Here is a 13,124-nt window from a genome sequence, read left to right as displayed (position 1 = left end):
GTGCCCGAGCAAGAGCCCTAGGCATAAACGTTACCTTTATGTATATACAGTTGTCACTTGTCCCCCTTTTTCTCTTGGAACACCAAGGACCTCTGACGTCTTTTACTCCGAGCCTTCTATCGTACCCTTGTCACAGTGGGAGACTCGAAAATATATGCGGAAGAGAATCGAGTAGGTTGTGCATTATGCCAGGCTGTTGGCCGTAACAAGCCAAGCCGCTTCTGATTAGTTACTGCTAGACCGGAACGGTCGTGACAAATTGGCCAAACGTGGCATTCCTGTCTCCTTCAACTTCTATGCTGTCGGTCAACTCTCTAATCTCCTGCTGTTCAGCATCTGTCACTGTAAGTCCCGCTGCAGCAAAGTTCTCCTCTAAATATTTTACGCTTTTGGTGCCAGGGATGACGAAGATGTTCTCGCTTTGGCGGATTAACCAAGCTAGTATTAACTGAGATGGAGTGCACCCTTTCCGATGGGCAACCTCAGAGAGCCTGTCAATAAGTCTCAGGTTTTTGTAAAGACTTTGCTCTTGAAAGCGCCCCAGAGTACGTCGACTATCGTCAAAGTCGAGGTCACCCAAGGAGCGGTAACGACCACTCAACAAGCCACGACCGAGAGGTGCATAAGCGAATATTGCCACGCCAAGTTCCTTGCAGGTTTTCATTAAATAGGTACCGTTGGGCCCTTCAATGTCCAGGGTCAGCGGGTTATATTCCACCTGTACGGCAGAAATGGGATGTATTGCGTGGGCCCTACGCAGCGCGCCTGACGACACTTCGGACAAGCCAATGTGCCTTACTTTGCCTTGCCTGACATTTGTGAGCAAATTCTGTCACCTCGTCTTGTTCCAACCGTCTTGGAAACTTACTCAACCAGCTGCTTCATCGCGGCAGTTGTTTTCTCGATAGGGACCATTGGATCCGCGCGATGCAGATAAAACAGGTCAATCTGGTCCACTCCCAGGCGACTGAGGCTTTTCTCAACGGCTTCGTGGCAGTATTCAGGGCTGGAATCTACGGTTATGCTGTTGTTGCGAGGGCAGAGACCGAATTTTGTGGCAAGAAAGATGTCTTTGCGGCGTTCCGGATGAAGACGGAACCAGTTGCCAATGGTGTCTTCGGAATCTCCGTAAATGTCTGCAGTGTCCCAGTTGGTGCAGCCTGGTTCCCAAGCACGATCCAGAAGCTTCAGTTTCTCCTCGTTGGATCTTTTGAGATTAGCTCAGGGTTCACACGGCGCATTGATCAGAGCTCACTTACTTGGTCTGGCCATAACCAACACTCATTCCCATGGCTCCAAACCCAACAGTAGGGACATTAGGGCCGAGGCTACCAACTTGGCGAACAGGACGTGGAGGAAACATAGTGTGAGTAGGTAACACGCCTATTACAGGAATACAATATATACAAACACGTTTGTTGTCAAAGTGAACGATTTTATTCTTATTTAAAAGCCACGTTGGGGACAAGGTTCTCTTCTGTAAAACAGTACATCGTTGGCTATTCAGCGGCAAGCTTAGATGAATTCCACAGCTCTACCTCCATTGGCAAGGGGTACCGGAACGCCGTAACTCACTGTCACTGTATTACTGATTAATGGGACAGACTATCGGCAATACATCTGATCATCTGCAAAAGGCACCGTTAACAACTGAGATAACCAAAGTTGTGTCCTGCCATTTTTAGACTTTCCCTCTTTTCCACCTGCTAAATGGGGTAAAAACTAGTCGCAGCGGAGAAATAGAGAATAGAAACGCTGGTCGCGAGCGCAAAGAGCAGTTTCTGGCGAGGAAGATCGGAGCAAACGAAGGAAAAGACTCATTCCATATGCCACCCCTCCCCTTGCATATAATAATATGGCATCATTTTTGCATCGAGCCGCCAGGCAATGCGGCAACCTTATAACCGACCGTATGACCGACTGGCCATGCTCCGATGGCGAACCGTTTTGACTAATATGCCCCGAGGGACTAATGCGATGAAACCCTGCTGGCAGTATCAACTCAAAATGCGCAACGGCCGACAGATCCCATGAGCCGCACCGCTCCACGTCGGTGCACACGGCACGGCAAGACGGAGCTTTGTGGTTGTGAAGCACGAGAAGCGGCTTAAACGTCGGCAGGCTAAAAAAGCAGCACAATTTGCATCATGGCGATGTCCTTCATCGTAAGGAATTCACTTAGTTTATAACTAGATCAAAATTAGCATACACTAGAATGTAGTTATAGTACATAATAATAATACTTTAACTTAAGAGGACTAGGTATAGAAACAGTGGAAAACTCCTAGTTTCTAATCTAAATTGGCAGGGTTAAAAAAGCTGTTGGTTCGGCCATATCCTAATTAGGACATGACAATAATTTTTGCTCTGCCTTTTCCCATATTAGTATCTTCGGATGGTCGTTGCTGTCATATGTGTCTTTACCCCCTAGATACCCCTTTCCTCCTCCGCGCTCATGCAACCGGTTCACGATGAGTTCCGCGATCGACGTCTGGTCTGCTAATGATCAACGTGCCAAGCCACACCCAGCGCAACGCCGCTTTGCCTGCGGTCGGTGTCGGAACTACAAGGTATTGGAAAACTGGCTTCGTTACTGCCCTAGAACGGATCCCGATTCTATAAAGGTTAACATTCAACTCGCAAGACTTGAGGGCTGACTATGTTTCACCCGAAAGTTTGTAGGTTAAATGCAGCGGCGATAGGTCCAGTTGTGATCGATGCGCTGGCCTCGGCAAGGAATGCACCTTCTCACCCAGCTCTGGACGCCGGAATACCCAGGTTTCAGGTGGACTCACCAATGGCAACCGCAGAACCGGCTCGAGATTTATTATGGTCGACCCGGCGGACCAGAGTACTGGTGACAAGGAATCAAGATCATGGCAGACACCGTACAAACCGAAACAGCAAACATCTGGAGTTCGGAAGTCACAGAAAACCGCCGAGAGACGTTTTGTTCCCGACAAGCAGGCAAACTCCGTCATACAACTAGGAACTCCACAGTCTACAGCAAGGGAACCACCTCATGGGTTACAGCCACCAAGCCCCGGTCATCAGAATCCAAGCCCGGGGGAATGGCAGGATGCCCGCCCCAATGCACCTCTACAAACAGACAGTGCCTCCCCATCCAGCATGGACGCCCGGACATGGGATAATTTGGGTACGACTGAACTCCCAGAATATGGTCCTAGCTTGAGCGTAACCGCAAGTGACAATGTATGCATAACCACGCCGCCAGATCTGGGGGATTGGAATGACATGGACGTCGCTGGGTTGTCATTTCTACAGGATGTAACACTCCGAAAGGCGCCAGAGTCTGCTGATATGAGCGGTAACTCGCATTATCAGGTTGGTGCAAGTACGCACTGCATCTTTGACTCCAGCAGTAACGAGTGCAGTGACACGAAACCGGACGGGGCACCTGGCTGCTCCATGAAGACGAACTCGTGTCTACAGGAATTAGTCTCTCATCTGTTGCGATAATGATCTTACCAGCCGGTACGGGGATCTGGTATATAGGCAGGCCCGTTTTTTGGCTGTGTAAAACGTTTGAGGAATTAGACCATGTATAAGGCGACGTTTTCAAGAGAGTCTCACTTACGCCATCCAAGTAAAATGTCGCGATCCATGCTTGTAAATGCTGAGTGCATGACCGACTATAGGAATGAGTGGTTTGATCAGTTTGGGCTCAGCAGAGTTGACTTTTTATACCCAAAGAAGGCGGTATATCAAGATAGCAGCCATCAATGAGGTAAGAATACTATGTTGCTGTTCATAAAGAAGCTTCTCGTCCCACTGCGCAAAGTGGCTCATGCCACGAACTTGTTCCAGAACCGTCATCAGGGCCACCTGCTCTTTGACAATGTTGTTAAGGATTTAGATATGACCAACATGAACATGTTGTTCCAAGTCGACTAACCACCCGGAGGAACAGTTACAGCCTGTATCTATTTTGGTCTCGGCCAACGGCTGTATTAATATTATCTGGCCTGTAGGACTTGTCACAGATCGGGTCACGGGAGCCCGTCTTCGAATCACTCAATGCAAGGATCGGTCTTCTCCACTCATTCAGAGCATCTGCCGACTCACGAAATCCTCCAGATGCAGCAGCTAATCTCCATCGTCCAGCATGCAGTCAATCCAATACAGCCATGATTTACGGTGGCTACTCAGGCCACTGTATGATTTTGGTAATTCCGAAATTGCCGAAAATCGTACTCGACTCTTTCAGGAAGCAGGAATAAACCGGCTTTCCATTTGGAGTAATCCCTTATGGAGACACTCGCAACAGATATGCTGGAGCGCCGTAAACCGCAATTCTTGCGCATGAACTCGAGAGTGCGGAAATGAAGCAGTGCTGACCGTATACCATTTTGGGATATGCATTCCTCGCATTTCTGCTCTTGTACTGCAGGAGCCAAACATGTCACATCTGGCCAAGTAACGCAGGCTATGGGCACTTTGCCACACACAGGCCGTTTGGTACTTGTACTTTTACCATATGGTTTGTCTTGGCAACTTGCAAACAAATTCCACCTTGAAGAATCGAGGCGCATTCAGTGTACTAATACAGACGGGAAGGACTAGCATGGCCGAAACATTGTGGTAGGCCCAACTGTAGCTGAAGCACCGAGTGATTGCCTGTGACAAGGGCTAGAGGCTTGGAGCATTTACTCAATTCATCTAATAACAGTCTTTGGTATCAAAGGTCCTTGGTTTTCCTCGAGGCCTTGAGGGACCGAAGATGTCTATTCATACAAGAAGTCGGTGAGGACCTTCTGCCCTAATCCCGTGACCGTAGCCCTTGTGTAACCAGCCATTTCCGTGTAACATTGCCTCTGACAATTGCTGAAAAAGCATGAACTCATGCGCAGGCGTGAAGTTTTTGTGGACATCTGGTGGATTCGTTCTCACTTGCCAACGCATTCAGCTTCTCTCAGCTGCTCTAGTTGTAGAACAACTAAAAATATAGTGACTATACTTTCAACATTCAACCAGACGGCTACTCGTCTGACTTCAGTGAAAAGTCTCTGCACCTAAATTAGGCATAGATATTCTAGATAGAATTCTGTGCTGAGTCCTGCATGTCCGATTAGTTCAAATTGCTTAACTTTTTATGGACATACGAACCAAGTCACTTGTGCAATGTAATCGCAGCTACTATCCAAGGGGCGTCTTGCAAAGCAAAAAATTAATTGTACTGGAGACCAGAGGAACTTCGAGGTTCTTGAGTAGCTCAGTATCTATTCCATAGTCGATACTCAAAGGCTGGTTATGGGGCATTCATTTGGTCACGTTTTGGCTTCGGCATCTGCCTAGTGCACCTCGACGGCTCAGCCGACGGCTTATTACAGCTAAGTACAGGCGAACTATTTTATGTGCGAATTTCGCAGCGAAAGAAACTATTTAAGAATTTGCACAGAGCTTGGAATTCCACGGAGAGATTTAGGAATTAGGTACAGTTGAAGTTAGCAAAGCGGCTTCCTCGACAACCAAAGTTACTACAGGACCGTCATTTATTGTTTTTGAGGATGTTGCGGACGGTCACTATTCCTACTATCATACAAGATATCTCGACGTTGTTCTGCTCCAAAGCTCGTTCCCGCTCATTTGATATTCTAGGCCCTTCAGGTATAGCATCTTCGTCTCAGTGTATGGAGGTGATATGTGCAGCTCTGAGCTAAGGATATCATGTCTTCGCTCCCACTCCCGCACCATGGTCCACAAGCATGCCTTACTGGCCTCAATATCCAGCGCTGTGCTGTCTGCAAGAACTTTCACAGCCGAGCAGAGGTATGATCCTTCCTCGGAACTGACTTTTGACTGCTTGAGCTCCTTTTCCCAGCTGTAAATGTCATTAACAATAGAAAGATGCTTTGCACAATTTGTTTCTGCTGGTTTGACTTCTTGTAATTCTGAAGGAGTCAAACGCAAGTCCATTACGAAACGCATCAGCGCAGATAACAAGCTAAGTGGAATGTTAGCCTATATGCTTCCTAATACCGAGCAGGCACCAAAGTGGAAGAAATTTGATCTGGTCGTCGTAACTCACGCTTTCCCAACGTCTTTCTCCCGATACTCGAGGTAGTGGCCGATTTCTGTAATTTCCTTTCTGGTCTTGTCTGTCTGGGCTCGCATAAATACAAAGGTCGGCTCAAGGATATCATCTGCCAACTGTCTGTGATGGGCTCGCATGCTCTCCCATAAGTCGTAAAACATGTACTCCACCGGGACTGCTCCTTTGGAGCATTGTTAACACTATGTTATAGCACTTTATATTCCCTTTTTGGGGGTTTTCAAACTTACTGTTTGGCAATGCATCTCCCCGAGCCAATGGCATGAGTTTCTCGTTGTATGCCTTGCCCTCGTCAAATGACATATGTTCAAGCTGGTCTACAATCGGGAAAACGATGTCAGCGCTGGTTCCCGAAAAGAAAAACCACTCATTCTGCTGCAAGGGTGAGTCAAAGAAGTACCGTCGATTAGGAACAATATAGTGAGAAGGCGACAGGCAAAGTGAATGCGATCATCTTTAGCCAGCGGGTAATACAGGCAGGTAACGCGGGAAAACCCTGCGTTTACAAACGCCTGTCGAGCCTTGTCATTTGGAAATGGCCAATTCTCTAAAAACCATGCATCCACATCTTGAGTGACGTGATCAACTAAATGGTGACAGTCTGCTGCCCATGATGATGGAGGTATCGTTCGCGCCGAGTTTCGTGGCCAGGCGCTGAACAAGGTCTTGTACACAGGTAGCACGGGACCTGTGGTTGATTTAGAGCTGCCGTTAACCACAGCAACAGCCTTGGGGTGGCTCTCGTTGATGTATTCTGTATGCTTGACACCATTTGTAGCCAAAGACAGGTTGGAATGGCCGTTTGGCTGGACGGTTACGGCTGCCATGTTTAACAGCAACCTAATATGACCCAAAAGTAGAAACGAAATACCAGGCGGAGTGAAGATGCAGTTACTGGCGTCGCATTGCAGCATAGGTTGCTGTCATTTAAATGTCCAGTACTCGGGTGGTCAGCCATGCCCACCCCCCAGAGTGTCACTGCCTGGCGTCCTTGGCTTCGGCGACCGTAAGCAGTCAAGTTGGACTGCCAAATGGGAGGCTTTATGGAGGGCTTCCAAAAGGGGTTGGTTTCCCGATGTGAGATTCAAGCCGGCCATGGATCAATCTATGATGGGAGTTGGGGGCTTACAGGAAATTGTGCGGAGCCTAGCCGACTTGGGTAAATTTTGCAGATAATTTTGGAACCCCTGGATGCATATCAGGGCAAACCGGAGGTCCCGTGTCTCGCCTGGCCATACTCCGGACACATCCCACCACTATTTTCCCATATTTGTCTCCGAACATTGGTACATCTTGACAGCCGAAACTTCCTACCCAGACACGACACATGGCCAAAATGGCGTACCCTGAAAATGTTGGCATTAAAGCCATGGAGATTTACATTCCCAGCCAGGTACGTCTATACGAGCATACCTTTATCCATAGTGGCGAAGCGAAACCGATAACTCATGGACAAACAAGTGTCTCGACCAAACACTCTTTGAGCGAGCCCAGGGTGTCTCAGCTGGCAAATACACTATCGGCCTTGGCCTCAAGTCGATGAACTTTTGCACCGACAGGGAAGGTGAGTTGGTATTCCAGAGTATCCTCGTGTGTGCCAACTGACGAGATACAGACGTCTGCTCCCTTGCTTTAACGGCAGTGGCCTCACTTCTTCGCAAGTACGACATAGACCCAAAGTCCATCGGCCGGCTCGAAGTTGGCACCGAGTCCCTAATTGATAAAGCGAAATCCGTCAAGACTGTCTTGACTCAGTTGTTTGAACCTAGCGGCAACACTAGCCTTGAGGGTGCTGACACTATCAACGCATGCTACGGTGGAACTAATGCCTTGTTCAATGCTGTCAACTGGGTAGAGTCTCGTGCCTGGGATGGTCGGGATGCCATCGTTGTCGCATCGGATATTGCGGTTTATGATCAGCCTTCTTCCCGCCCGACCGGTGGCGCCGGCTGTGTCGCCATTCTCGTTGGCCCAAATGCGCCTCTTTCCCTGGAACCATCTCTTCGCGGAATATTCATGACGCATGGCTATGACTTTTATAAACCGAATCCAAAGTCTGAATATCCCTTGGTCAATGGACACGAGTCCATTAGGTGTTACCTCTCTGCCCTCGATGGATGTTATAGAGACCTGAAGCAGCGGAGAGACAAGGCCAAGATTCTTGCTAATGGACATGGTCCCAAGGACGATGCTAAACACTTGCTTGACCTCTTTGACTACATGGCCTTTCATACACCAAACTGCAAGTTGGTGAGCAAATCGTACGGCCGGTTACTTTATAACGATGCACTTCATTCCAATGACGATAGCATCTGGAGTTCGGTATCGGCCGAGCTACGCAACTTGACTTATGACGAATCCCTGCATAGCAAAGAGCTAGAGAAGACATTTGTGGCCCTAAGTGAGAAGCGATACGTTGCCCGGGTTGAGCCGTGCATCGTCGCACCTAGCAGGTGCGGCAACATGTATACAGCGAGCTTGTACTGCTCTCTCATCAGCTTGATAAGTAACATCGATGTCAAGGATACTATTGGCAAGACGATTGGGCTGTTCAGTTATGGAAGTGGCATTGCAAGCACTCTCTTCGGTATCAAGGTTACGGGCGACCTTAGCCAGATGGTGCAAAAGATCGATCTCATGCGCAGGCTGGATCAGCGCCACATTGCCACACCGGATGAGTTCGATGCGGTAAGTCCCTACGATAGTTTCTTTGAGAATGTTCAATTGCTGAATGGTTTTCGCAGGCTTGCGCACTAAGAGAAAAAGCCTATGGCGCCAAAGACTTCGTCCCGGTCGGTGACATATCCAACTTTGCTGCTGACACATACTATTTGGAGGGTATTGATGAAATGTTCCGAAGGACGTATGCTATCAAAAAATAGAGTCTTGGTTCCGTTTTGAACATCGTCCATGCAGGAACAGGCTGAGCAGATTTCTTGGGATGTATAAATTGAACAATGGACTGGTCCTTGTATTGAGAGCTAGCCCTCACCCTAAGTGGCTGGACTTATATGTAACTCATCTTATTTGATTCTTTAATGTCGAACTCTCTGTACTCATAACTTTTTATCTTGGCCAGTTTGGTTTGCCCCGCACAACAGGCAATAACAATTTTTATTCAAGTTTTCTAAAGAGGAAGAACCCTACAGGCGGCTGCACGGAACCCCATTTTGTAGTAGTAGCTCTTCTTACTTTGAGTCGGTTGGACAGGTAGATGTTCCGGGGCACCTAGTCTATTCACGAATTGAATATATTGGTGACTAGCCTGCAACACATACATAGCTGCACAAAATGAGTTGTGTCTGGTGGTCCATATGTCTCATTCGGTTCCAACTTCTGTTTGCAACAATAATATAACTTGGACCAGAAAATTCTTGCGCACGAATGCCCAATGTACCTTACAACTAGATCTTCCTAACATCCCATCACTGCGTCAGTAGAGACCTTTTTCTTGGTTTACCGTTTAGTCAGCTCCATTAACAACTTTGGCTTTTGCCACAGCAGATGCATCTTTGATTCTCTGTTCCAGTCCAAGTTTTCGTTTAGCAGGACAAAGGCATTCTTATAAATGAGCCTGCAAATTGTAAGGTTCATTTCTAACCATGCCAGCCTAATTTGCCACGTCATCGTTAACTAGTGCTTCGTCGCTAGGCTCTTGGGTCTTATATAAAAAGTTACCCTCGTCCGAGGCAACTCCTAGGGCCACAAGAAAATGGTTTGCTAGCCTCGAGAATGTCAGTCGGCTCGCCCGTTAACCACCTGCGAGGCATGAAAGCCTCTGGTTTATCGAAATTGTCCGTGCCCATGCTCGCCGCGTAATGATTTGTAGACACGATGGTCTGTTTCATTTTGCTTAGTAGACTTTGCTCTAGGATAAAGCGTCTTTGCGTTCATCATGCTGGAGAAGGAACTTACTCTTCCGGGGACATAGAACCCACCGACCACCTTACCGGGATGCGGCACTTCTCGGGGCAAACCAAGAGGTAGCGGAGGGAATATTCGGAGTACCTCAAGGCATACTGCGTGCAAATATTTGAGTTTGGCGACTGATGTGGCGTTGATGTCTTTATATGCGGGAAATGCCGAGAGGATCTCCTCCTCAAGCTGCTGTTTTACCGAGGCATTATTACATAGATAGTAGAAAACCACGGCAAGGGTAGTAGCGGTAGTCTCACTTCCAGCTATTCTATTATGCCATATTGTCAAGTTACTGGTCAATGTCACTTCGTCTAGAAAGAATGCTGTCAATTTACACAAAGTCGGAGGCGTGGGCGGCCAGCTGGATGTCAGAGACCCTGGTGCGGCCCGAGAGGAGGTAACTCATGAAATCTTTTCGACTAGTCGTCTCATCAATTCGTCTATCTAAACGTCAGCGGAGGCGAGAGATGACCAGAAGTGCTGTGGGAACGGTGGGTATGGCAATGGTGAATTAATCGGTTGCATTCGATACATACTTGTTAGTCAAATCAATGGTATACTTCTGATGTTTCATGGACGCTGCAACAAGCCGACTCATCCAGGCAGGGTTGAGAAACATCCAAGGTAGGGAATAAAAGCTGAAGCTTTATAAGAATATTAGCAACGAAATCTACACGTAAAGACTTCATTAGTGTGCTAGTAGACAAGGTACAACAGGGAGAGGTAGACAAAGAGGAAATGACCGCTCACGTATCAACTCTGGCGTAAGTCTAAACAAAAAAATAGATTCCAGTGCATGTTATAAAATTGCAAGCGAGAATGCATCTTCTTGGTTGCTTCTAACATTGATAAACAGTATCGCGGGCGGAGAAACGGTTTCCACATTCCTAGCAGGGAAGACGTATTTTCTTCTCAAGAATCCGGTTATTATGAAACGAGTCTCGTAGGAGATTTGTGACAGATTTCAGTCCTATACAGATATCAATGCTCTGTCGACTCAGAAACTGCCCTATTTACAAGCCGTTATTCACGAAGGGCTAAGACTCTTTCCGCCTGGCTCCCAAGGGTTCCCACGCATCTCGCCTGGCTTTCAAATTCACGACCAACACATTCCACAAGGGGTATGAAACTATCCTCTTGTACCTATTAGCAATGAGCAGGGTAAAAATAAAAAGAAGTCTGCTAATAAATACAACTAGACGGAAATATATACTAGTGCGTGGGCTGTTACTCACGATCCACAATACTTTCCTCAGCCTATGGAATTCAGACCGGAACGCTGGCTAAATACAGACGGGCCGGATATCAAGGAAGCAAGTCAGCCGTTCTCTTTAGGCCCAAGAGGATGTCTTGGCAGAAAGTAAGTGCTATGTTCCCCCCGTGGATTTTGTCTTATCCTGTTCCTTCTTAGATTATTTTTAATATCTGGACAAGGTTACTAAACAGTAATAGCTTTGCCTACATGGAGATCAACTTACTACTCGCCAAAATCCTCTGGACATACGACCTGGAACTTCTAAATACCGATTCGGATTTTGTTACTAATAGCCGCGTGTTTGTGATGTGGTGGAAACCAGAAATGAGAGTGAGATTCCGAAAGAGGCCCACTCATGCTGGATTACAACGCTAGGCCAAATGGTGGAGGACAGTCCCCTACTTTTTAACTTTTTTTCGTATCCATATATTATCTCGAAGTACAACAATCAGCCTGTCAAAGTAATATACTAGGACGAGGACCGTCTCGGAATACATTCGAAACAATTCAGTTACTCCCATGGAGACTACAACGGAGACAAAGGACATGTATATTCTCTGTGGAATCCCAAGTCCATAAAGAAAGTAGAAATGTAGAAATGTCTAATAGATGAAAATTTAGTGGCTGCGGGAAAGTACGTGGAAGAGAACTTTCCGGATAGGTACGTGAAGAACAACGGTGAAGCAGATATAAAGTTTATAGAGCATATGACCTTGAGCTTTAGTGAGAGAGGTTCTGGTAAATACTCTTTGCCACTGGGTGATATTGTCACACGGAAATGGCCTTGGTTACACAAGGGCTATGATCACGGGACCTAAGGCAAAGTCCCTTACCGACTTCTTGTATTTAAACACGTCTCCGGTCAATGCGGCCTCAAGGAAAACCAAGGAATTTTGATACCAAAGACTGTTATTAGATTAATTGAGCTATTGACTCCAAGCCCTCTATCGAGCCCTTGTCACATCAAAGTAATCAATCATGGCATTCCATTGGAGATTATCCACAAATCTGAGAAATAGCTAGGACATATTTACTGCTGGAAATATGGGTGCTTTGAACACTGACAACTATCCGATGGCAATAGAACGAGAGGTTTTCAGTCTCAGACCAAAGTGGCACTTTTCAATCTCAAAGACTTCAAAAGTCTGCCATGCATGACGGTGAGGATCAACTTGTTTTCATGCGGCCGTTATGGAATTGCCGTCAAGATTGCACACCAAGGTGCGGATGCCCAGTCCATGATGACTTTTGTACAGCAATGGGTCAAGTTTCAATCTGCAAAGAATAGCAGGGCAAGACGTCACAGAGAGGCATGACATTTCCAGGAATGATGCACTGATGGCATTTCTATTCCGGCTCATCAACCGCGCATGGTCATATTGCCAGTCTGATGACGAGGAGGTTTGCCTGAACATTCCCTTAGATGCCTGTCAACGGGTATCGCCGCCTCTGCCGGAGACCTTTATCGGCCCACCTCTTGTGATGGTGCACATCAAAGGTTACGCCTGAAAGAATGGCTGGGCTGCTACATGATGCGGCCTACGAAGTCTCGCCCCAGAGACTCTGGCCAGGGTTTATGGGCTCGTTGCACGGTATTGCCACGCCGTGGCAGAGGATAAGTTCATCGTTGAGATGAGGAGTAGACCACCAAAGCGCAGACGAAATGCCATACTAAGCACACAAGCATAAAATATCTATGTATCTGATGCATCTCGCACCACGTGTCCCCGTTGATATTACATATACCTACCTCGGAGGGGACATTTGGGGATACGAGGTACGTTCGACCATCCTGCAGCGGCTAGGGCCGACTCCCTCTTTATGGTTGATGCTAAATCTGGACACGAGACAACCTAGGCAGGCGCGACGATGGTAAAT

General features: G+C 47.3%; 4 protein-coding genes across 4 annotated transcripts; 2 read left to right on the top strand and 2 right to left on the bottom strand.

The window, feature by feature from the left end:
• Nucleotides 1–235: 235 nt before the first annotated feature.
• MAA_06582 (Aldo/keto reductase) lies at nucleotides 236–1,363 on the bottom strand (the record flags this gene model as incomplete). The annotated part of the gene is made up of 3 exons (XM_007824580.1): nucleotides 236–809; nucleotides 869–1,207; nucleotides 1,260–1,363. The coding sequence occupies 3 exons, from the start codon at nucleotides 1,361–1,363 to the stop codon at nucleotides 236–238; spliced, it is 1,017 nt and encodes a 338-aa protein (XP_007822771.1).
• A 1,466-nt stretch (nucleotides 1,364–2,829) lies between these two features.
• Nucleotides 2,830–3,480, top strand: MAA_11605 (C2H2 type zinc finger domain protein; the record flags this gene model as incomplete). The annotated part of the gene is made up of 1 exon (XM_011412520.1): nucleotides 2,830–3,480. One exon carries the CDS (start codon nucleotides 2,830–2,832, stop codon nucleotides 3,478–3,480), a length of 651 nt encoding a protein of 216 aa, XP_011410822.1.
• Nucleotides 3,481–5,556: 2,076 nt separating this feature from the next.
• On the bottom strand, nucleotides 5,557–6,900 carry MAA_06581 (aristolochene synthase; the record flags this gene model as incomplete). Its single annotated transcript, XM_007824579.1, has 4 exons — nucleotides 5,557–5,842; nucleotides 6,050–6,236; nucleotides 6,304–6,390; nucleotides 6,474–6,900. 4 exons carry the CDS (start codon nucleotides 6,898–6,900, stop codon nucleotides 5,557–5,559), a joined length of 987 nt encoding a protein of 328 aa, XP_007822770.1.
• A 509-nt stretch (nucleotides 6,901–7,409) lies between these two features.
• On the top strand, nucleotides 7,410–8,955 carry MAA_06580 (hydroxymethylglutaryl-CoA synthase; the record flags this gene model as incomplete). The annotated part of the gene is made up of 4 exons (XM_007824578.2): nucleotides 7,410–7,466; nucleotides 7,535–7,637; nucleotides 7,683–8,761; nucleotides 8,818–8,955. The coding sequence occupies 4 exons, from the start codon at nucleotides 7,410–7,412 to the stop codon at nucleotides 8,953–8,955; spliced, it is 1,377 nt and encodes a 458-aa protein (XP_007822769.2).
• Nucleotides 8,956–13,124: the final 4,169 nt, after the last annotated feature.

This window comes from Metarhizium robertsii (genome assembly GCF_000187425.2).
Source record: "Metarhizium robertsii ARSEF 23 chromosome Unknown MAA_Scf_11, whole genome shotgun sequence".
Taxonomy (NCBI): Eukaryota; Fungi; Ascomycota; class Sordariomycetes; order Hypocreales; family Clavicipitaceae; genus Metarhizium; species Metarhizium robertsii.
This window is presented reverse-complemented; position numbering and strand designations above follow the sequence as displayed.